The sequence below is a fragment of the Bradysia coprophila genome, chromosome II, assembly GCF_014529535.1.
Source record: "Bradysia coprophila strain Holo2 chromosome II, BU_Bcop_v1, whole genome shotgun sequence".
Taxonomy (NCBI): domain Eukaryota; kingdom Metazoa; phylum Arthropoda; class Insecta; order Diptera; family Sciaridae; genus Bradysia; species Bradysia coprophila.
In genome coordinates, this window is record NC_050735.1 from 9,779,336 (window position 1) to 9,805,955 (window position 26,620).

General features: G+C 32.6%; 2 protein-coding genes across 5 annotated transcripts in view; one reads left to right on the plus strand and one right to left on the minus strand.

The window, feature by feature from the left end:
• Positions 1 to 26,620, minus strand: part of LOC119071504 — a 181,986-nt gene that overhangs the window by 48,820 nt on the left and 106,546 nt on the right. The window lies entirely within an intron of this gene.
• LOC119071519 (solute carrier family 22 member 9-like) lies at positions 1,621 to 4,322 on the plus strand. Of its 2 annotated transcripts, none has more exons than XM_037176396.1 (6): positions 1,621 to 1,954; positions 2,009 to 2,242; positions 2,300 to 2,617; positions 2,687 to 3,377; positions 3,436 to 3,611; positions 4,035 to 4,322. In XM_037176396.1, the coding sequence occupies exons 2-6, from the start codon at positions 2,063 to 2,065 to the stop codon at positions 4,176 to 4,178; spliced, it is 1,509 nt and encodes a 502-aa protein (XP_037032291.1). In that variant the 5' UTR covers positions 1,621 to 1,954; positions 2,009 to 2,062; the 3' UTR covers positions 4,179 to 4,322. The 2 variants fall into 2 exon arrangements, with proteins under 2 accessions (XP_037032291.1, XP_037032301.1); XM_037176406.1 differs by having other exon boundaries at positions 2,056 to 2,242.

Genomic DNA, 26,620 nt, shown 5'->3' on the forward strand with positions numbered 1-26,620 from the left:
GGTCGGTGCATTCACCAGTATTGCCTTTTTTTTTAAAGCGAGATTGTTTTTTTTTTCTCTCTCGATATTTTGAACGAAAATAAAGAATTATTTACTTTCCTTGCACAGAGCAAACATAGCAGGAAGAAACTTTGAAAAAACTATATTTTCATATTTTACACTTGCACTCAGGCACGTCGTTTTTTTAAAAGAAACCAAAAATAATTCAACTCAGAGAAAAGTGCAAACTTGTTTCGAAAACTTAACTTGGATTTGTGATCAAAAGTCGAAGAAGAACACTGAAACAGAAGGTTAACTTAATGATCAGTGCTTCAAGTGTATAAAGTGCAATACTAATAGCAATCTAAAAATAAAAATAAAATTTAATTTGGAAGATTGGAAATTGCAACTGTTCTGTTGTTTCCTATGTCGGTCATTAACCACTTGACTTTAAACCCGAAGAAAAACTGCAGTTTATTATGTTTCTGCGGAAACAAGCAGCATAATATTTAACATTATGTCGATTCAATGTGTGTTTTGTACAGCTTAAAGACATGTTGCATTGCTGCTATTAATGTAATTTCTTATGCTCCGCTAAATACATTTTTATTCATTGGAATATATATTTGTCGACAATATGTTTTAATAAATTGAAATATGATACGTAACGATGAACTAAGCAAGACGGAGTTTAACTCTGCAACAACATCTATACGGAAACATGCTTTGCAAAAATACTTCAAGTGCTACAAAATAAGAAATCGATTTAAATTACTGATTAATTCGGAAGAAGTCATTGCTGCAGTCTAATCAGTCTAATGAAACTTTAACTTCAAATGACTATTAAAATTGGTACTACAAACTACATTTAACAAATGCCGAAGAACCGTTTGTTATTGTATACTCCTAACACGCTTTGTTTAAACCACCTTCATACTCTAATACCACACACTCAACGGGGCACATTAGAAATGGATAGAACGACTGTCAAATGCATTGGGGGTAAACCATTATGGTTCGTTAAGTTCGTGACGGCGATTTCGTAGACTTCTGAGCTGACATAAAAAATATGTTAAAAATATCGAAAGTTCACGAAATTACCGTATACTTATGAGCTATACGAACCATAAAGGTTTACCCCTACTATATCTTACCAACCGAATTTTGATCATTTTGAAATTGTCGAGCTAAAAAGGACCAACAGCAAATTTAGTTGTCTTTCGATGAAATGAATTTTCACTATTTTGTATGCATTCAGCAACTGTGTATGTGCAGATATCTCCATCATACCCACGTCTTAGCGGGCGTGACACAGGTTCAATTACCAGAAAAGATTTAAAAATTTTCGTAGACTGCGGGAAAGCAAATTTTGAATGTTTCCAATTTATCATTCTATCGTGACGCAAAATATTTTTGGTAAAATTCGCTTTGTAAAATTTTGTGTGTCCAATTTTTGTTGCAAAATACCTTTACCTAAAACAGTATCAGTTGTTTTGGAAGTGTACACAGGGACTTGCGTCACTTATTACTCTTTTAAGGGTTTTTGACTGATTGCCAAATCACAACGTTAAATAAACCCCAATACAATCGAGCGATGAAAACGAAAAACGAGTCCATGTTGAGTGTGTGGTGTTAGTGATAGATTCTGTTTTAGTTTTATTTATTTATTAATGTCTGTTCATATGTTGAACACATATGAAACTTAACAAAACTGGTTTCGATCAACGCAGTGTAGCATTTTTTGGTACAATCTACCAATTGCTCGAGCTATCAAATCAGTCTAGGAAAATTTCCATCGCGAAAACAGATTTTTCGATGACTTGTGTCTGTATGCAGCGTAGCAGTGACAAGTGATTAATATTTGAAAACAACTTGACGATACAATAAATATCCCATATAAATATTGGCTGTGTGACGGTTGCGATATGTTGGGAACCTTCAATTTTTGAGGGCACCATCTCTACAGTAAATTAATGTGAATATTCAATAGTCAATGTGTACGTTATAAGTCTAACGTTTGTCGAGCTAGATATTGCATCGTTATAAGTTGCTCTATCGTTTCGGTGTCAAGTCAAGTGTAAAAATGAGTGAAAAAGTTAAAGTTTTTTATGAGAAATTACCAAAATTAATTGACGATGTTATTGCTCCGATGGGACGATTTCAGTACGCTATTGCATTTATGCTTTGCTTCAATTCCGTTATCGTTGCAAAGGAAACTGTCGTCACAACATTTTATTCGTATCAACCAAACTTCTCATGCAAAGTAAGTAACAGTCCTCTAAATACGATACGTTTTATTGATATAGCACCGATTTCGTAGAATCTTAAAGCAAATCAATGTAGTCCCAATGGAACATGTACCGATGGTTACGATTTCGACGACAAAGATCATACAGTTGTGTCTGAATGGTCACTGATATGTAATCGGGAGTATCTGGTTCCAATAATTAGCACCTTGTATTTTTCCGGAATGGCCATTGGCTCATTCGTCTGTGGACTAATTTCAGATAGATTCGGTCGAAAACCAACATTGTTGCTTTGTTTGTATGCGCAAGGTGTTATTGGACTGTCTCTGAGTATCGTTTACGACATTAACTGGTTCATTGCATTGCGATTTCTTCAAGGCTTCTTTGTGCAAGTAAGTGAGATGTTGTTGTCAACACTTCTTCATTAACTTCAACATTAACTGCATACATCCAATACATAGGGATTGCTAACCTCTATTTACGTTCTTTTGATGGAGTACTGTTCCCCTACTAAACGGACAATAGCTGGAATGTCCTTCGAGATTATGTGGGCTGTGGGTTTGATATACTTAGGTGGAGTGGCGTATGCTGTTCGAGATTGGCGAGATTTACAACTCGTTTTGGCTATACCAACTATTGTTGCTGTTACTTGGACATGGCTCATTCCAGAATCGATGCAATGGTTGTGCACAAATGATCGAAAAGCTGATGCGTTTAAAGTGTGTGTACAAACGGCTAAATATAACGGAAACTACAGTAGCATTGAAGTCGAACATAGATATTGGTTAGAGAACATAGAGAAGGAGCCGGTAGTGTGCAATAGTAATTCGACTGAAAATAACACGTATAGCGCCAAGGAGATTTTACGTGACATATTCACCACTCGTTGTTTGAAAAAACACATATTCATAATGGCTAGTACATGGTTCATTGTATCAATGTGTTATTATGGAATTCTACTTTTCATTCCATCAATGCCTGGGGATCGTCATATAAATTTCATTATTGGAGGACTCTTTGAAATGTTCACATCTACAAGTATGTATTTCGCACTGGCTAAATTTGGACGGACAAAAACAACAATGGTCTGCCTTTGTTTAAATGGAATACTCCTCGTAGTAATCGGAGTTTGTAGTAGCTACGGAGCAGTTGGTAAAGATATAGTCTTTAAAAGTTGTTGAATTAAGTGGTCATGTTTCTTCTCCTTTAGCGGTAATTCAGATAACTACTGCAGTGCTCTCACGTGGAATAGCTTCCGCTCTCATTTACGTAAATTTTGTACAAGGAAATGAGTTATTTCCGACAATAACTCGTGGTTGTGCCTCTGGGATATGTGGTTTATTGGGCAAATTTGGAACTGTTTTAGCACCATTTGTGTTGCCATTGGTAAATTATTATCCAGCACATAGCAGCAGTTCTTTTAAAAATAATTATTTTATTGCTTGCCCCATGCGAAAATTATCCGTTACTTAGCAGTTTCCACACAGTTTCCATGACGTGAAGAACACTTTCAGTTCATTTTACTTGAATTTATTTGTGTTAATTAACTTTCACATAAGGCAGGCAATAAAGCTGCTGGATGCTGCTACGTTCATTAATTTGGAACCTGGGGATACTCGCAAATTTACTTGTGTGTTTTTGAGTCACTTGCTTCTACAACTGTTTTTCGACAAGTGTAGTTGTACGCCTCGTCTTCCGAAGCCTGATGCTCAAAAAATAAACTTGCGAGTTTGCTTTTATCACAAAATTGTTACCTCATGTAATGACCAACTGTTTCAGCATCCGATGTAATCTATTGTTCTATTTCAGGCGAAACACGTATCACCTATACTTCCAATGGCAATTCTTGGAATACTGTCCATACTTAGCGGCTTAGCGCAGTATTTCCTGCCAGAAACATTAAATATTCAAACTCCCAATTCGGTTGCTGATGCACAGAAAATTTGGGAGTAGGCAAATTAGTTTCCGTAACTACAGTAACTAATGATACTGTTTGCCTACTTGACTGAGTGTATGAGATCTCGTTAAACGTAATATTTTGCTTTTGTGGAAAATGTTAAGAGTGTTATGTGATAAATTTAACTTGATTTATACTTCCATTTGTGCGTTTTAATTCTTTTCAGGCTTGAGTGTACTTAGTCATCCGGTCTAGAAATAGATGTGGAAAATGTACATGGGTTTTTGTTTTGTTTGATGTTCGTAATTAGTCATATTGAAACGATGCTATCGATGCTAATTGAGTTAATAGTGTAGTAAGAATGTTCAGAGTTACAATTGCCACTTCATCGGGCATTTGATTCAAACAATGTAGTAGATAGATGGAACAGATTCAAAAGAGATATAAGCTCAGGAGTTCGGAAGGCCTGACCGTTTCTGCAATTCAAAAAATTATTATTTTTGAAAGTCTACAAACATTTTGCAAATTTCGTACTCAACATTTACTTCTGTGGCTCATCATATTCTGACTTTCTATAGAAATGTTTTCGATATACATTCATTCCACTTCCACCACAAACACCTCAGACATATAATTCTTACTGAAGACCTTTGTAATTTCAATATTCAATTATGTTCTTCTGCACGAATTAATAAATTTTATCGAAAGACGTGATTTTGATTCGATATTTTCGATAAATTTTATGATGGATCGCTCAGAATATATATTTTTCATTTGCTGTTATGTAATACCATACATCAGTAATCTGATCAAAACATTTGGTAATTTGAGGAATTAATTCCGATCCAAGAATCAAAGTGCTGTTATAATTCAATTATCTGAAAAATTGTAGGACGATCGTTTCTTTGTGTATCTGTTACCATTATGCATTATTGGATGCACCCACTGTGCAGCTTGAATATCATAAATAACTGACACTTTGATGTTCAGATATTGAAGCCAATAAATGCAACATTAAACACATTAAACCCGAAAAACAACATTATTACAACTCCATCCAATTAAGCTTTATACCTTTGATTAGGCGAAACGGAGTCGTTAACATAATTTTAATTAAAAAATTTAAATGTAGCGGTTCGACTGTGTTGTATTTTTACATAAAATTAAAATTAAAAATTTGAATTTCAAACAGACAAAAAAAAGAGATCGACCAACCAAACCCACAGCTGGAACTCTTTGACGATGAAAAAGAATTGAGAAAAAAAATGCTTACAATCAAATGGTCCGAAAGATTTATTTCTGCCTATTTAAACATACAAACAGAATCTTTCCAAACCCATAAATTGTGTCGTCGTCGAGTCGATGTGTTTGAAAACAAATGAAAATAATAATTTTTTGTGAGATGAATTAATTACAGTTTACAAATGTTTGGATAGAAAATATTTTCGAAAGTAAAACCTCAAAATATTTATCAACATCTATTGGCGCTTTGAATTCTAATGTTCAGAAGCGTTACCATTGAATAAAAATTGGTAAATGGCAGATATTGTTTTAATCAATTAGAAACGGCTAGCCATCTGTTACCAAGAAAGATAAGAAAAATATGCTAAAGAGCTTTCAATAGAGCGTCAATACTGCATGTTTAGATCAAGCCATGACTTTCTATAGTTAAGTGCGTCCCCTCTAAAACTCTTAAACTGTTATCTTGTATTACAAAATAAATGTTAAAACCAATGAAGTAGAAGATTCTGTGTCGTCAAAACTAAGCAAGCAGTAGAAGTAACATATTTAATTGATATGTTCTGGAAGGTAAGAATTGAGTTTTTAGCCATATCGAATTCATAACTAAACTGACCCTTCAAAGGTGTGACTAAAATATTTGTTTTTTCGTTCCTATAAAATTATCAGACTCAAACTCCGTAACCAGCAGTTGTTTCCAATATAAACAGAAACAGTTAATCATCTGTTATAGACAGCAAAAAAATAAAACAATAACCGTAGGTAAATGACGTCTTATATAGTGAAAAGTATGTTAATGATTCGAATGAAGTAAAAGATTTTTTTTTATCAAATACTAGCTTACACTTTCAACAAATGAAGTAGTAGATGCAATCAGCATTGCTTGTAGTCTCTAAGAGGTTAAAAATGTGAAGACTCAATCACGTTAACTGAAGCAAAATAAAATTTACACAAATTAAATGCACAGTTCCAGGTACAATTTAAAAAAAAAACTAAAAGTTATTAACGAAGAGGAAGTGAAGTAATAAATCAACAAAAAACTTTATTTCAAATTCCCCCAACAAAAGTGTTGTGTTTGGCTTTAGAAGTACGACAAAACTAATGTATACATAATTCCAGTAAATGCACATCTTGATCGAACGAAATAATAGAAATTAACATTGTTAAATATGCATAATGCCTAAACCGTACCTTCCAGCTAATGCCGTCGGTTACCTTTCACTTATTTTTGTTAACATTTTCCCAAATTATTATTCACACGAAAAATGCAAAAAACAATGCACGGTCTCCTGTTTCTTTATGGTTTTTTTTATTCGTCTCTATCTATGCCATCCATGTTGTTATTTTGAAACTAATATATCGTGTCTTCTTTTTGCCATTTAAGACATATCTTTCGATAATGCTAAACAATAAATTTTAACAAATAAATGCAATTCTATTTATTGTTGCGCAAACATAGCCGTAAGGTTACTTCATCTTATTTCAATCAAAACATTCGATGAATGGCACTATACCAACTACTGTGTTGTGTAAAAAAAAACGATAAGATTTAACGAGGTGAGGAGATAACTGAGATACAAAGCTTAGCTATTACTGCAGTGGTCATTGCAGACAGCAAATGTATTGCTTACTAATTTTACTCCATTTCACGTTTTTTCTTTGATATTTTTTGGTGGAATTCAAACAATGCAAGAAATGGATTGAGTCCCAAAACGAACCGTAATACATCTGCTATCTACAACGACGACAGTAATAAATGAAGACCTCTCACTCATGTTCTCTTATTTAGCAAAAAATATGTTACACCAACGAAGTAAAAGAACTTGTAAGAAACATTAGGCGATACTACAATCAAAAGAAGTAGTAGATTATATAACGGATGACATTATCCAAACCAAATAATTTTGGTATCTTTTGATGGTTTGGAATCTCAACGATTTCATACACGTTTTCAACAAAACAAATGTTACAGCAAATTTCTATTACCTTTCAAGCGAACAATTACCGCGTTTACCAGAAGGTAGAAATCATCAGCTAAAGATGTTACATTAAATCAGCGAAATTTTCGCAAGTTGTTAGTTGTAAATAATTCTTTATTATAAGTTCAAACATAAGACGTTGTAAATGTTACCTGTTATTTAAATTGAAATTTTCTACAATCGAAACTCATCTCAGAGTCTGATAAGCACAGGTTATATATGAACAAAGTAGTGTCATTTACACGTAAAAAAATTTGTGATTTCTATTTCGAGTGCATGCAATGAGGCATTAAAATAAAATGCCAGCGGGCTGGCATGTGTATAAACTAATTTAGATTAGCAATAAAGATAGAATACGATGAATGGAAGCAACAGATTAACCGATTATGTATATAATGTCCAAAGCGTAACGGTTCTTTCTGATCGTAGGCAAACAGAAAAAAACGAACTCCAACAGTTGTGACGGATAATTAATCTTAAAATTAACATTGACAGCTCAGGAGTGTTTGGTATTGCCTTAGAGTATGGTTAATGATTGCGCTGCCACACAATTTTAAATTTCATCATTCACTGTTTTCAGGTCAATCATTTCCCGATAGTCAACAACAATTAATGAATGCCGGAATTTGTGAAACCACAAATAAGCCCATTTATAACTATAGGTGTCAAATCAGACAATCTATTCGACAGAGCAAAAAAAACCCGTCGAATAAAAACAATAACCAAATTCTAATATCCAATATCGTGTAATCTGGCAAAAAAAATGAGCACGAATAAGTAGCAAGTAAAAATAGTAGAAAAAAAGTAGATCCAACGGCTGATTTTCGTTCAGAGATCTATTCAGATGATTGCTAGAAAAACAACATGAGTTAGCATAATTAATTTCTTTTGAAATTATTCTCGCACGAATTGAATTAAAATTGAGCGAAAGCATAATGCCACCGGAACTACGATTTGATACCCTTGAATAGTTCTCAATTTAAGTGAAATATCTGCCATTTAAGAACGGACTTGTCATCTGTTAACTACAATATCAGCAAAAATATTTGACGAACTATATCCAGCAGAATAAATGTTGAAACTTTTGAAGTACTAGATTTTGTATCGAACACAAAAATAGTTTTGAGCTGAAAGTGACACATAAAGCTTCACAAGCAATTTTTTTTTGAAATTTTAGTGGCCAGAAGCAAACCTTATGAACCATTTGTTGCTCCTGTTGCAAGTGGATTTGATGTTTTGATTTTTACACGTTAAATGGCTATATCGAATACATTTTTATAACATGTGCAACGTAGAGACACTTAAATATGAAACCACCTGTCGATACTTCCACTTACGTATTCTTACACATAACCAACGTGCTAAGCTTCAACTATGGAAGTAACAGATTTAAAGCCCTGCTCATGAAATAAGCCTAATAAACGTGAATTTTCAGTATGAAATAGTTTATGAGCGACGATGTTGATGATACGCTTACTGCTAGTACAGAGTTAATCAAAAACAATTAATAAATTCACATCCTTGAAAGCAGGTAAAGATAATTTGTTCATTATCAAAATTTAAAGAAAGCTTTACAAATGTTAAGATAATGCTAGACTCTTACTACCGTTCGGTAATCTCGCAGCTCTTTAACCATCTCAGTTATACATCTAAAGGTTGAAGAGCCGAAAACATTTTCAAATAGAAAATCTTGAGCAACGAAATACTTTTTTTTTGCTCAAATTATAAATTGTTTTTGGTTGAAATCATTATGCCGATCTATTATGTATGATTTAGTGCGTATACAATTTATATATAATATGAAACCAGTAATTTAGTTGTCTATTTTATGTACGTTTAAAACCATTTTTTGTGTGTCGATGGAGAACTTTTTTTTTATTTATTATTCGTAATGAATAATACGAATTTATTTTTTGCGCATGCCGCTGCTTTTTATTCATTTCAACGTTATTGTTTAAAACATACCTGAGCCGGAGCAAGTTAAAAATATGGTTTTTGCTTAGACTATTTGTCTGTTGTTGGAAAATTTATCCACTTACCTGAAACGAAATAGAAGAAAAAAAATTAAATTAAAATATTTTTTTACTCACTTCTTTAGCGGGTCAGTAACATTACGAGTTATTACTAACATCATTAAATGAACACAAAGTTTTATAAATTATTTCGAAAGAAAACCATTGCAAATGCAATATTTTATGATTATTTATTTATGTTCTAAACATCCAGCGACAGCAGCCTTGGAACCTTACACTTCAGAAAAAAAAAACTTTGTTGGATTTTTCATCTATGACATGACGAGGTCAACTTCATTTCTTCTATGATTTACTAAATGTTCTTATTGGTGTAATAAATAACTACCTATTTAGTATCTCATTATGTTGATATGGCTTCACATTAAAAAAAATACAAAAAAAGTGTTCAAATGAAAAAAAAAACAATTTAAAATTTTCATTCGATTTCCCTATTAATCAAAACCAACATCAAAAATTTAATCGAAAAATATTATGTAAATTTCAATTCAGTTAAAGTTTGACTTAAAAATAGATTTGGTGTATCGTCAAAAGTGTGGGTCCCTCCTCGACCAACAAATCATTATAACTCATCCAATTTATATGCTAAACACTGCCAACTGACTCATAAACATTTGAATTTAATTAATTTTTATGTTAAATGAAATCGAAAATGTTAATTCAAATAATCATAGGAAGTCCACTCAAGAAGTGCATTAAGATAATACAATACAAGTGTTTTATGGACGTGTGATTGATGTCGAATATCTGTCGATGAATCAAGCGGTGTCAAGACGAAATTATTAATTTTGTTTTTCGTTGATAAAATTTATTCATATTTTTAATGCTATAGACATTGGACTCGGACGTGTATCAACTATCTTCGATTATTAATATACGTGAATCGTGACGCATTCTTTCAATATATGAAGATATGAAAATGTAATCTCTTTTTATGCTTGTTTATGTCCACTAGGGCATTGTAAATTTGATAGTTTGTGTGTTTGGTGATGAGATACGGGAGGTATTTGGTTTCATAGATTTTTTGAAGCATAATGAAGATGTGTTCAATAAAATGGTTTAGATAATTCTGTCTCTGCACGTACAGTCCACAGTATGAATTGGTTTCCTTAGAGTTTCTAACGCTTCAGTCGCATCTAATAATATAAAGAATTCAATTCGGTCCATCTACAAAAAGTTATGCAAAACAGGATTTCAAAGAAAAATACGTAAAATGTTGATGCAGCTGCTAAGAATTTGAGATTCAAAGCAAATAATAAAATGAAAACAAACGAGAAGATTCAACTTGTTCGTACCGAACGATGCTCCAGGTATATTATAAAAAATAACAAAAAGTTGAAGAAGAGAAAAAAAAAACGATCTCAATGCAGGTATTCTTCTGGTTACTCTTTTCAAAACGATAGCACGTGTTAGTATTTTGCTTTATGGTTTTTTTAAGTTCAGAATTATTTTTTGTGTGTGCAGGACTATACAACATTGAATTATATGTACACAACCGTCACGAGAATAAAAGAAACCGTTTTCGTTTCGAAATCGTGCATTTTCTTGATTTTCAGGTTTTATTTTGTCCGTCCCTGCATTACGTTTATTGCTGAATTCAGAAGAATTCGGTACTGGAGTGGAGTTAACCTAAACCAATTAAACAATTAAAACCGCAACGTACTTACATTAGCTTTCCGTTTGATATAATTTTCGGGTAAAAACGTCAGTTCGACATGGCAAAAAGTTATTTCAGATTGAAAAATGCCTTGGGGCAGTCAAGATAAAAAGTTTTTCGTACAAAAATACTTTAGTTCTAAAATCCGGTTAAAACGAAAACCGACCACGCCACACGTATTACATACATTCTGTTTTAGCGTTTCTTGGACGTGTAGTAGTTTCACATCACATGACTGTATAATAAATAATGAAAATGACAAAAGTCATCGTTTGGCTGATGATCAAAAATTTTCACATCCTCAAGAAATATTTTGTGTCTGTTGGAAAGACTTTGCTACCGTAAAAAATGAATGGAAGTAAAAAAGAAACAGTCAGCCGGCCCGAGGGATTTTAACAAAAAATTATTGTTTACTTTACCAATCAACGTCTTCATTACCATATCAAAATAATGTCATTTTTCTTCATATCTTTAGCCAAGCTCCTTGAAGCGATCGCTTTCCGTATATGGAAATTAAATTTCACTTAAATAATTGATTTTATTATTTATCATAAAGCGTTTATGCCGCGAGACCATGAGTATAACTGCAGGATAGCACATTTCTTCGTTCCTCGACTTTCTCTCGGAATCGTTGAAAGAGTTACCGATTCGATTTGAGCAATAAGTCCGCAACATTTTCTAGGTTATTGTTATGACTTTCCCAGAATTATTCTTCTATCCAAGAAGTGTGTTTTATAAACCGAGAAATGCGTAAAAATTTACCGTGAAATCCTTGTTATTAAACTAATTCATAAAAATTCTGATTACGAATGGGCTGTCAGTTATAAATTGAAGTGAAAGAGAAAATTTAATTGACCTTTTGGTTAAGCATAAACTTGATAATTCAAAATATTGTAGTACACAAAGCAACGGTGTTGTCATTCGATCATATAAAAAATGGAAGTGTGGGCGGGCGCGTTAAAATGTGGAATGAAAAGAATTGAAGATACACCATTAAGGTGGACAGAAAAATTAATCGACATTCCTTATTGTTATTAGAGTACTGCTATGAAATATAATAAAAAAAATTCGAAAGCCTCGATGAAAACATTTTCGTATTATGATATTTCAGTCGAAGAGTATGTAAATAAGTTATGACAATAATTTGATTGTAGAAACGATTTCCCCTCTGTTTTTATTTACAGGAAGTTATGCATTGTGTTTATGTCCTAACTGCCCGTGCTTGATAAACCCTAGTTTATCATATTATTATTAACACATTTTTGGTATATAATGTACACAATCGGTTATAACTGGTGATATAGTTTGAATGGAACGATTTCACGTGATGTTTCGTGTCATTGACCCGAAATCGGTTTGAAATTATTTGGCTCGTTTCACTGATAAATTCTAATTTACCAGTAAATTGAATTATTTCCGATTAATTCAAAGCACACGCTTGATTTTAAATTGGTTTACGCGATTTTTGATGAGTGAATGTGTAAACGAAATACAGACTGCGAGGAGCAAACACATTTTTGTAGAAGACCAAGCGCAAAAAATCTAATTAAGTTAATAGCTTAAGTATATCCGGTTCTGCTTAGATTATAATAAATTCAAAATAAAAAATCATTTGTTGCGTGTATACCATTCTCACACAACTTTTATGCTAAATTTACATGACAACAATAATGGAAGCTTCTCAAAAAAAAAAAATTTTGCGTATTTGCGGTGTGATTAACCTCATTTTCTTAAGAAACCGTATTTTTCTGCCCTCTTGTTTCGACAAGGGAGAAAAAAGAAATTTTCAACCCCGAGATGTCACATTTGTTTTAGTTTTGAAAAGTTGTGTAACAAATTGACGTTTTTGTCAATGAATGGTTGGTTCATTTTAAAAAACCTATCTGACAGTTTTAAAAGTCGTCGATGTTCCAACTCAATTAAGTGTTTCCAGCCAATGATATTTTGGTGCAAAATTTGAATACGCCTTAGCGAATTCGAATTATCCGCAAAAATATAACAGACTGGGAAGCTTTTAATTGACTGAGAACATCGATGATTTTTGAAGCTCTGATAAATCTAAAATGGCCGACGTATGACCAATTCTTCAAAACCGTACGATTCATCCTGAACGTATTATTCATTATTTATGTCAAAATATTTGAAAATGAGTGCGTTTGAATCCATTTTTTAAATCGTTATGTCCTCCGTGGTGACATTAGACCATACCTGGTACATAGTTTATATTCTTTGATTTTTGTTTAGTTTAGAAAAACGATTAATCGCACCTCGTATTAAAATCGATGTGTTCACCTCTGGAAAATAGGAAATTTCAACTCGAGAAATTCGAAGCACTCGCTCCGCTCTGGCCGTAAAACTTCGTGTTTGTTGGAACTCCCTGTTTTCTTCACTCGATAAACAAATAACTATTTACATCACAAATTTCATTTTGATTTACTACGCTTGGTTTAGTTACATGGTCAGTTCATCATACAAAAAATCCGTAATGATTTCATTTTGTTAAAAATATAAAATTGAAAATTGAATAAATGACCACTACACATAAGGTAATATCTTTTCACAATTAACCATTAACATTTTAATGTGAGTGGGACGATGTCGTTTAAAATCTAATTTGCTATTACACGTAAATACAGGCAGTAACATCAGAACGTTAAAAATGTTTACAATGTTACAATGAAAAGTGGAAAAAAGATTTGATTTTAAAGAGATATAAATAAATTTAGCTTAATAGCTGCGGCGGCGATATGCAGTTCTGTATGTACCGGCATAATAACTTAAACATACAATCAACGTTTTATTGTAATTCTTTAAAAAAAATTAATTTAATTTTATGCTCAAAACGAACACCACAATGCATTTAGTTCTCGGGATTGATGCCCGCCCTTTTAATCTCTTTTTTTATTATCATTTGAAGTTATTCGTAGGTGTTACTTATAACGTGGCAATAGATGCCTGTAGTGAATAATCCGAACGTTTAGTAGTGTAATTATTTTACGATTATGGTAAATGCATAATTAAGATTAACGAAATTAATGTGCAGTGTGGACGCGCGGCGTTGAGAATGAAGTAATGAAAAGGTGAAAAGAGAAGAGATATTAATAAAATTGTATCGGTAATTTAAGAGATTATGGTTCTATGGGCTGGGAAATGTAATAATTTAATTTCGGAAAAGTCAAAAGCGAGGTCGAAAGTTTTAATTAAAATTCTCGTTTCTCAGTTTTTATAAGATGCCAAGCAGATAAATTTTAAATCCTAAAGGTATTACAGAACGCAAACCACAGTCTCTTGAGGTGTTGCTACATTTTTTTATGGGAACAATGGTAGCAGTAACAGGCCATAAATATTTTTGTGAACACATAAACCACATAAGGATACAACTTTTGGTCGTTGTATATCATTTGGAAATAATTTTTTTTCCTTCTACTTCTTCTTCTCTCACGACACAAAACGCCAGCATAATATAAATAAACACTCAATCTCGACAACTTTAGCAACAAGATACATCATGCGATACATGCAATAAATAAAATGTTACTTTTCAAAGAAATGCACGAATTAATACGAACATTTAACAAGCAGTATACGCTGTGTAACACTGTGTAATGTTTACAATGAGATTATCATATGAAAATTATGTTTGTTTATATATTAATAGCCATCAGACATAAATATCTTTGAAATGTAACAGCAAAGAGAAAAAAAAACTAACTGAACAGAATATCACCAGTGGAAAAGACAAAGTAATTGCTGAATGTTGTTATAATATTCGATTTGAGATGAAAGTGAACGAGAGAAGAAAAATTTCTTCAGATTTGTCTAATTTATAAATATTTTCCTTCGGTTGTAACCTTTGGAGTCTTTATGATAAATGTATAGCATTTAAAGTGAGTGAAGTTTCCATCGTTACTGTGGTTTACAGATTTGCATTTTCTATCATTATAATTTTATGTTGATGGATGTCAATGGCATTTAAGGTAAAATTATGTGACAATCATGTCAGATAACGTATGTGGAGTATGGTACATGGAACAGTAATAATGTCATTTTATTAGTCTAACTCCAATGTTTTTTAACAACAATTTCTCGATAATCAATCAGTGCTCTCTCAACTTACTAACCACAATATAATGTAGGAAGTCTCTTGACCTACATCATAACAACTTAAAATTAATTCTTCGTCAATTACGACCTGAGAATAAATCTGGGAAATTACGCTAGGGTGGCTTTTGTAGAACTATTGAATATTTACAGGGGACGTCACTGAAATTTAGATGGGCATTTATTTCAGCTGTTTTTCAGATGATCCACTCGTACAAAAAAATTGCTTGCAAGGGGGAAACTACTTTGAAACACGCTGTACCATGATTTTGTGACTTTGTATGAAGCTGACAGTCAAGCTGGACTTTACGTGTATTTGTGTAGTGACTTTTCTGGGCCCTGTATCATGACTTCCCGGAGCAGTTTTCCCCTCGACTGTTTTTATATATTTACGGTTGGAATAGCTACATTGCTACATGCTCGAGCGTGGTAGTAGTGAAGACCTACAAGAAATTTTGTTTGTATGAGTGGACCAGGTGAAAATCAGATAAAATTCCAAAAATTCCAGAAACTCTTTTTGACATATTTTATTGTTCTAAATGTGCGTGTGTAATGTATCCTCAAACGTAATGACTTACACCTCTACTTTTGCCCCTATCAACAAATAATCTCCGATTATACATAACATAAACAGCTTGTTCCTAACTCAATTACTGAATGTATTTGTCTAACCGGAAAGATTGATGTGTGTCGCTGTCGCACCTGTTTACAAAGAAATTAATTCGATTGAAAAACATGGAAAAATTTTATTTCTGAATTACATCCGGTGCACAATTTATGGATGTAATGAAACGTTCAGTCGATGCAATGTATGTTTCGTTTCCATTGGATCAAATAGTCGTTTCGTTAAATTTCCAAGATTCCCCCGAAATTCAAACACAAAGACTGAACATACGTTAGACGATCCATTTTATCATAAAACATTCAAAATTACAGTCCCACGATGGATCACTTTCCATTTAATTGAAAATTTCAGAATGAAATATGCTACAAAGCCGAATCAATCTTCTCAGAAGAAAAACATGTATTGATGCCGGATATCAAGCCGTCGACGCACACACAAGCCAACCACATATTCGCAAAAAAGGTTCAAAATTTGCATACAAATTAAGTTTTTTTCTTTGGTGTCCTAACCACAGCTTCATTTCATAACAACAAAATGTTTGCGATTTCTTTGTCTTTCTGCGCTATTGCGATACGGTTTTTTTGCGGTATCGAATGCACCTCCGTTAATATACCATTCAAGAGATCTTTTCATTGTCATTTTCACAAAACACCTTGAAACATGACTAAGAACAAAAAAAAAATGTTTTCCATTGTTTCATGTCTTGTTTCTTTTTTATATTTTTCAATAAAATTTACAATAATAAACGTTACGATTTCATAATTCTTATTCGAACACAATTTTCTGTTGACGTTATGGTGGTTATAATAATAAATTGTAAATTTTGCATATCATTCCGAGAGCTTAAAACATAAAATTGCATGTAATGTACTGGGATGTTAAAATATAGGAAGATTATTTTCAATTACAATACGATTTTGGCTAATCAAATGAGACAGAGAAAAAAGACGTTCTGCAGAATCATGATTCTACAATAATAATAAAAAACAACATTAATCATTCACAGGACGGGCTGTGTGTACACATAGTGCAACAAAACCGTTTCGAAATGCAAATAAATAATTTAAAAGATTTCTAAATGACTTTAGTTTTCAGGCAATAATTAGAATTTACCTTTAAGGCACATACCGGTTGTCCTACTTTTCAGTGTGCTGTTTTGTAACATGGTCTACATGGTTGGATTTGTTTTTTTTTTTTCTTCTTTTCTTTCATTTGTATCGTATCAATTTCTACAATTTCAAGCTTAAATCACAAATAATTGCATATATGGCGAATCGGATTTTTGATTTCTAAATTTGTAATTTAGCATGACAACCAACGGTACAATTTTTTTGTTTTACTTTTCGTTGGTTCATTATATACAGAGTTTTGCCCACAAAGCCACTAAGAAATATCCCAAAGTATGTATTGATGCATGCACGTAATGACATTAATGGATTGGAGCGATAAAAAGTTTCTTTTGTCCAATTAACTTGTCATTTAACTGGTGCAGTCGATTGAGTGGAAATTGAAAATTAAATTTCAATTATTTCGGTGCTGTTAGCAAGGACAGGCGAAATATATTTTACATTGAGTAAAGAGAATGATTAACAAAGAAATTTAAGTCAATAGAGAAACTAGAAGCTGGCACCATTTATTGCAGATTCATTCACGGCCAAATTTACTGAAATTTACCAAAATTTAACGAAAATGTACCGAATTTGAAATGTCATTAAATTCAGTAAATATTCGGTGGATTTCGGTAAAAAAAATTACCAATAGTAGGTCCTGGATTCATTGTTTCCCTTGCTGCGAGGACAGGTGAAATTACTTTGAGTAAAAAAAACGTTTAACAAAACTTTTTAAACCGATAGAGGGACTAGAAGCGTTAGTATGTATTGCAGATTCATTCAGGACCTATTATTGGTAAATCTATTTACCGAATTTACCTTAAATTTCAGTAAACTCTCGGTAAATAAACTTACCAATAGTATGTCCCGGATTCATTTATTGTTTTTCTTGTTGCGAAGGCTGGCGAAATTACTTTGAGGAAAAACAACGATTAACAAATAATTTTAAATCAATAGACAGACTAGAAGCAGGCAGTATGTTATTGCAGATCCATTCAGGTAAATTCGGTAAATAAATTAACAAATAGCAGGCCCTGGATTCATTCATTGTTTCCAAATTTATTAAAAATAGTGACTATCACATTTTGACTATATCTCTATTTCGATATAGACAACTCTCGCTCATAAGCCCATGACCAGCCGTTCATAAAAGTCTTGTCATGAATTATGATCTCAGTATCTCTTAAAATAGGAATTCCAACTAAAAAACTTTCGATGATTTTTCATCGAAACGAAATAGCCCACCACTAAAATCCATAAACAAAAACACAAAAATCAGAAATATTAAAATACCGGCTGACATATGGTAAATATACACAAAGCAAAAAAAAACCAATTAAAACGTAATTACATACATTACACTCGACAAACTTAAACATGGAACGATTCGTATGGTGTTGTTTAATCGACATTTTTCATATAAACAAAATATTATTTCCATTACATGCGGAACGAATCGACTCTCGGCAATGCTGTATTTGGAGGGAAAAAATGCATTCAAATATTCCGATAAAAGGAAAAAAAAAACTTTTACGAATAAAACACCAACTATTTACACGAATACAAAATTTTGTGTAGGTGCCGCGCTATGTATGTACAATACACGCATGGAATGCACAAGCATCAGAAAAGCACAACTCATTACCGATCTGATTTTTATCTATTTTCAATTAAAATGGAAGAGAGCACGTGTTTCAATGTTAAATTTCCCGGTTAATGCATGAAAAACCTTTTACATACGTATACGAATACCAGTTACCAGTGTGAAATGTAACGTTCACAGTTCTAATGATACCCGGTGAAAATCATCATCGAAATTGTTGAATAGAAAGAGTTCTAGGAAAAAAAATCGTTTTTTTGATGGATAGGTTTAGTTTACCAATTTTTATGTTTAAATATCCACTCATGTGCCATATATGTACGTACACATGTAGTTACATGGCATATAGAATTTTGTACATCGTACGAAAGTCGAACCGAAAAACTTCTAATTACATTTTCTCGCTTGGGATTTGCTGGGATATAAATAATGTAGGAAGTTTCGATTTTTGTTTTCATATTCCGAACATATATAACAATCGGGGTCAAGAAACTTTTCTAGCGTAAAAAAAAAGTGAAATAATTTTCACGTGGGTCTTGGGTATTGTTTTGTGAATTAAAAAAATATCAAGAGCTGCATGAAATTGCTGCAATTGTTCTGTTGTTAGAAAAGAATTGATTACAGCGGGAGGTATAACGAAATTGAAAGTTTTATCGATTTTTTTCTTCTTATTTAACGAACAGAAGATTTATCATTTTCAATATTTCCAGAAAACTTTCACTGTTTTAATTAAGTTTTTTTTGTAAACTCATTCCGTTTTACTTAGTTTAATGTGTTTGCAATACCGAAACGGTGGCAATTTGATTTATTGATGCAAGTGCATTTTCGAGAAAAAAAAATGAATTTAAATTACGTTCGTTGATCGTTGCAATTTCTCATGTAAGATTATTCATTTATGATCATTTTTTTTGTACGTCAACGCTGCCTTATCAATGTGGTAAAATCAGAATAAATATCTGAACGAAGAAGAAATTACTGTCCGATGTAATTATCTCAAATGGTAACGACCACAAATATGTTTTGAATTAAAAGGTATACGCGGAGAAACGGTTAGCTTCTGTTTTGTTAATCAATGTAAACATATAGCAACCTCAGCTCAGCATGAAAATCGATTGTAATTTTAGTCCAGTAAAAATGAAAATGAAGCAATTACCTCAAAATTCAATATTTTTTTTGAAAGTTTTTTTTTCCACTCGCCCGACCTTGGAAGCTTAATTGATTGAGATTGTTTACCCGTATTATTGGGCAATCAATAACATTTATATTGTCAAATATTTTCCAAACAATTTTTTAATTGGAAATACAAATACCAAGCCGTTTGTACTGTTCATTTGTACAGCAGTTAGGTTTACATTTCTTACCGACCAACAATTCCTTTGAATTTATAATATTTGTGTACACAAATGTCATGTTGATGTTGGAATTGTTTCGACAATAATTTCTGTTGTTTACAGTAAATGACTATCAAAATACGGCGCAACGTTTCCTATTGTTCCGACAACGAATACTTGCGTGTGTAAAGAAACAAAATAACTTAAATGCGCTCTTGAACTTAGACAAGAAACGAACCGCCTGCCTACCGTTTGTAACACTTCACACATCAAATTTTATACACGAAAATAACAAAAAAATTAATTTCAAACAAAAAAGAATTTACTTAAAAACCACACTTTTTCTCGCTCACAAAATTTCCAAAGCCTGTTGACAATGTATATACCAATTTTCCGGTCAATGATACCGAACTGTAACTATTTCGGTCATTGACTATATCTCTGAACGAATTATAGTATGGTATTATACCATCAAAAAATAAGCACATCACAAAATGATTGTAACACGTTCACTGATGTGAGTATCATCTATATTCGGTTTCGATTCACTGTAACAGTGGAAATGAATGAAATGGCACGGCGGGTGGTATGCGTATATTAGTATTGTGCAGTAATTTCAATAAAATGAACTTCTGAGCGATTATCTCGTCAAAGGTGACAGAGATTCTGTCTGTCAACAGGAAAATAGAAATCGAATTTTGTTCTTCCGGGAAAAAATGTTTTCGGCGTTTTAAAGATTAGGTTGAGAAGAAAAGGACCACGTCCAATTAGCGAATTATAAGGAAAATGAAATTTTATTGATTTATCTTCATTCTCAATAAGCTGACGATGTTTTTTTTCGTCAGAAGTATCAAAAAACGTCTATTGGTAATCGTCAGACGAAATGAAATTAAATAAATGAAACTTCATTTTTCTTAAAATTCACTAATTGGACACGTCTTCAATCTGTATTTATTAATCAATCGTTGGAAGGTCCGGAATCGATCAATCCACTTACAACATTTGGACATTCATTGAATATAGATCGTGACCTTAGAGTTTGAAAAATCTTTAGTAATTATTGTTCGATGGGCGTTTTTGCGATTCATAATTAATTCTTAAACACCACAACATCTTCCGCATTAATTAAAAAATTAATTTATTCAAATTGTTAGTTAAATGTGAAATTAATTAATTAATTGTCTGAAGACTAAATAACTTGATTGAAATTGGTCTATCAGTAGTTGCAGATTTTCACACAGATTACAATTGCGAAACCAGACAAATGATCAACAGTGTAGATTTCGGCTTAATTAAATTACAATGACTTGTACAATTTTGCTGTTCGCTGAACCTGAGTGGATTGAATTAACCATTTCTTTACATTCAATTCTAACATTCAATTACACATAAAAAAAAAGTTTGATCTTTTTATGCCAATGCCATTATGTTGCTGCTATTCTGAGTTCGTTAAATCAAATATTCCGCTAATTATAACCATATATTCGTGAGAGACACCGAGATATACATTTTTTCCTCATACAAAATAAATGTTATTTAGTGGAGAAGCGGACGTTTTTATCAATCATTTCGATTTTGTTGTTTTGTAATACAGTTCTCGTAAATACCTTTGGAAACGTGATGAAAAACACGTGGTTATACCGCATGGAAAATAGTAGAGCGACAGATATAATACCGTGCACATAAATTAATGATTATGCAGATGAGTGTAGTACTTCGAGCATATTATGTATAATGTTTACCTGGATGTAGAGCAAAATACTATAAACGATAATTTGAATAATGCATCGGTTGCGCTTAAGCGAACATGAATTTATTATTTGTGTATTTGAGTTCGTTTTCCAGCGGAGAAAAAGCCTCTAAATTCAAAACTAAATGCACAGTTTAACCAGACTTTTTGTTTCATAATTCATTTTCTTGCATAGTTAGAATATTATGTTCATAACACAACCTTAGGTGGTAATATTTAGTCGAAACCTAGGTGTATAATAGCATGGAATGGATTGTAATTGTTTCTCTCTCTGTGAACATGATCGAGCTTTATAAGTCGCTGCACAAATGTTTACCTAATTTCTTCATACAAATGAGCTGAACAAAAAAAAACTTTGCTTTTTATTTTATTTGAATTATGCAACGACAGAAAAAGACTCTACAACCGTAATTCGATACTTATACAAAATGCATGCGATATATATTCCATAAGAAAAGCGTTTTTATGCAATGTGTATTGTATATTGTTGCACTGTGTAACATTTTAACGAAAAATTAGAGAGAAGAAAATGCAAGTCATGATGGCAACAGTAAGAGTGAAGTAAAATCGAACGAAAAATATTTTTCTATCTTTTATCTGATTAACACCATTTGATTAAGGTCTACACGATCTTATGTTTTAGAACGAGAGTCTACCATGCATAGCAGTCCCTCATAAGGCCACGGTTATTTTAGATTTCTCTTTATTATTGTCCCACAATAACAGTTGCATGGAACACAACTTTCAGCGCTAGAAGGGAACGAGGGTAATCCAAGTGCACAGAGCATCTTTTAGAGCTATCTTTTTCTTGAAATTTCTTGAATTTCTCGAGAAAATAAATTTTAAGAAACTAATTTCTTGAAAATAGGTCCTGCTAATGCGTATGTCACCCGTCACAGATCGTAGAAAATTGGAGCCAAATTATTAAGAAATTATCTTTTGAAAAACAACCTGCCGAAATCGGACGCATTTTCCAGCTGACTTTTTTATATGTGCTCAGATAGGTATTGGACCTAAGAAGCCAAAAATATTTTTTTGAAAAGTAATCGTACCTGCCAAGTCAATGTCAAACTTACTTTGTCAGGAACCACAGACGTTTTCTCTAGTGCTCGAGAAAAGTCGCAAAAGAAATTTGTTTTGTATCGAATAATGCAGGTTTCAAATCGCGACCTAAGGCTCTCTGTCTATTTGATTTATCGATACGACAGTAGTGAAAATGGAAATAGAATTACGTAAAAACTATGTTTTGCGACGATATTGTTGATTTGTGAGAACAAGACACGCCGTAATCAGGTAATAATAATTACTCAAGGGAACGCACCAACAAGGCTATTACGGATGATCTAAAGCAGCAAAAAGAAGTTGAGTTGTGATGTAATCAGATACAATATTTATCACAAACATTTCTCACGACACTTCAGCAAAGATACAAGATGATAAACAAGCCAGATTATTAATGTTCGCTGGAAATTAAATAAACACTTCATCAGTCACGTGGTATTCGATGAGCTTAGAATTTATGAAGCAGAAAGTGACACTCCTAAAAATACATTCATTTCTCAATCAATTTCGTTTTTTTTTCGAATAAAATAGAAGAAAAACTTGTTCCCTGGGACACTGGATGATTCATAGGGAAATGTTAGTTTATATATAAGTGAGGAAAGCATGTCTGTCATAATCGTCGTTATAATCATCCATGATCGTAAAACAAAAGATATAAAAATGTTAATTCCTAGGTGGCCTCAATGAACAGTTTTCGTCGCGAAGACGTTTGAAATTATGACTGTTTTTATGCTGAGAAACATTAATTCGACACTCGGCATAATACAGTTTGATGCGACGTTGTGACAAACTGAATAAAAAAAATATTTTATGGGAAAATGTTTGTGGAAATAAAATTTATAAAATTGTTATTTAAATTAAGCTCGGTGATCTGTCGAAAGATTTACATTAACTCCCAAGCAATTTTCAAATATTATTTGCAGACAAAAGGAAAATTATGATGCTTCTGACCCTAATCTTATTCAAATTTGTTGAATAATTGGAAACAAGCAAACGTGCAATTATTGTCAACGATTAACAATCGACTATTTCTCACATATGTTTTAGGAAAACTCTTATTGACAGTGTGTCCCATTATGGTACGACTAGACATAAAGACAATGTATGATGTGTGAAACTATACGGATTAGTTTAACCGATTACGTGCCAGTAAATTAACAAAAATTAACGCCTTAAGGGTCGCCCACAGACCTATTCGCATTCACACCAAAATTGCCCATGTTTTTGTTTAAAATTGATTGCCTTATATCATGCATGATTCTCGACAATTGTTGAGTTTTTTTTCGGTTCGCATACCTACGCATCAGGTAGCTGTAACCTCTGATGAACAAATTATTAGCGTCGATAAAGTAATTTCTTGGTTGAATTGCGAATTTAAAAATTTAATTTCGACAGTAAATTACTTTGAATTTGGTATTTGAATGAAATTGGCTTTGTAAATTGGTTGTTATCGCTGCAAATTAGTCAAACACTTTCGAAAAACGTTAAAGTCTTTAGCATTTTCAGGCTTGGAACATGTCAAGTGTTGTTCAAGTGTTTTTTTTTACTAGCTACAACAAACTGTCGCCTTTATAGTCAAAAATAGTTATTGGTTTATCAATGGAAGAAAATAGGAGATGCAAACAAGAGCGAAGTTTTCCGGTCAAAGCCGATAGAACTGAACACAATGTGTAGTGATTAACTTTGTGTTCTCCACTCAATAGGCCATAAGAAAACTGCATTTTGTTGACGATTGGTCGAGTGACAATTCTAGTGAGAAAAGTGCAGCCCTTTCTCTACCGTGGTGAGAAAACAGAACTTTTCTCACTTGAACTGTCACTTTGTTTATGTTTTCAAAAATGGTATGGTGAATCGATGTTTTTTGTTTTGTGAAGAAAGACGGTAAATCACACCTGGTACATATGAAAAGCGTTGTGTTTACCTCTGGGAGAAATAGGAAATTCAGCACTCAAGCGAAAAACATTGCTCTTGTTGGAATTTGCTATTTTCTTTTCTCGATAAACAAATAAATATTTTTATGGGCTTGGGCGTGTTGTTCCAAACAAAAATAAAGGTGAAAGTTCGGGGACAAAAATTTATATTTTTTTCTACAACAAAACAAGAATGGAGAAAATAGACAATTTCTACCCCTAACTGTCATCAGAGAGAGCCTCAACCAACAGAATGTCATTTTTACCTTTTGAGTGGAGAAAATCACGTTGATCACACCGCACATATGCAAAATATTACTCTTAACAGGCTCCCATAAAATTGAAAAGGTAAAATTTATTGCGTCGTTCGTACACAATTTTCATGCTACATAGGAGCGTTAAGGCTTAACGCAGTCACACCCATTTTAATTTAAGTGAAAAATTACGATTTTACACAACATTCTGTCAATGGAAAATTTACGCTAAGAGTTTCTAGACGGAAATAAAGGGCCTCGCTTATCTTCGAATATATTCGAATGCATATAAAATAGCAGATGGAATCGAACAATGAATAACCTTTTTACACACAAAATGCATTTGTAGAATGGAAATGTTTACATTTGTGTGTAAGAAAGATTGAAAAAAACCTATCGTTAACTTCATCCATATTTGATATTGGATAGATAAAGCTAAGTGTACGAACAACTCGGTGCTCAAGTTTTTATTTATAGATTGTGGAACATGGAGAAATTAAGTTTTTTTTTCACACAATATTTCCCGGTGGATGTAGAAAGTTTTGTAAACATTGAATGTAAATACTATTTACCGAATTAAAATGGTTTCAAAGTATTCACCACATTTCCATTTCAATTCGAACATCAATCGAAACCATGAATAACGAAAAAATGAAATATGTTACCATATTGTCCATTGTTTTCAATATTATAATATCCTCAACACGATATATTAAGAAGCAGTGCATACACACATGATGATATAATAAAATTTAATTTCCATAAACTTCCGTTTGATACAATAAAATGTGAATGAAATCGAAAGACATTAATATAGTGCCAGTGCATTTCGGACATGTGTTAAACAGACATAAACATAAACAACGACCATTGCTGTTTTGGTCTTATCACTTGGAAATTAAACATAAATTACAGACATGACTTGAATATAAATTGATGACTGGATGCTACTTACATTCTCATTATTATTTTCTTTATCAAACTCTTACTGGACGCTCAGACACTATGACTAGGCAATAGTTTTGATATTGGAAATGTTTATTGGAATTGTTTAGCAATCCGATTAGTGGCATGGTCAATGCCAGTTAACAATATCGATGAGTGTAATATACCGTTTTTATACGAGCAGAAGAATTTTGTGAACTTTGCAACACAATATAGATCGATATCGTCTATCGTTGATATCAGGAAAGGTTCTCATAATACATTGTATAGAAAGTGGCTCAAGTTTGTTTACTAATGATAACAGCTTGCTGATAAAAAATGACTTTATTGGGGTTTTGTTGTCCGTATTACGAATGGTTCACGTAATTAGCCATTTATAACCCTTTATCAAAATGAAATATGGCACGCAACTGGGCTTACAAACAAAGAATAGTTATTTTCAATTTTCATATCATGTGGGTTGATGGAACTGGATGATGTCGAGGTTGGCAGTAAGGACAAGTGAGGATCTATATTTTATGTTCGGCAACAGGATCCTAATTTTTACGTCCCTTCTACCGAAGGCGATTTTTTTGAGAAATAACTTTTCAGAAATGAGTAAAACACCTGTTATCGACATCAAGTACAAGAATAAGCAGTGACCTCCGGTTAACAAAATATTATATAGCGAAACATATGTTAAGAGTGATATCGCCAAAACTTGAACCAATTTTGGTGAAAATAAATACAATGGTTCGGCGATCCAGGCAAGCTATAGCTCGTTAGAATCGTCTTTCAATTCTAAGAAATAGGGATCTTTTAGTTTTTCTGTTAGTTTCCCATTTTCGGAGTGAACTCTTGAAAAGTCATAGCATGTCAAGGGGTGGTGAAAACAGTTTTTTTGTGATAGCTCAAGATAGACATGTT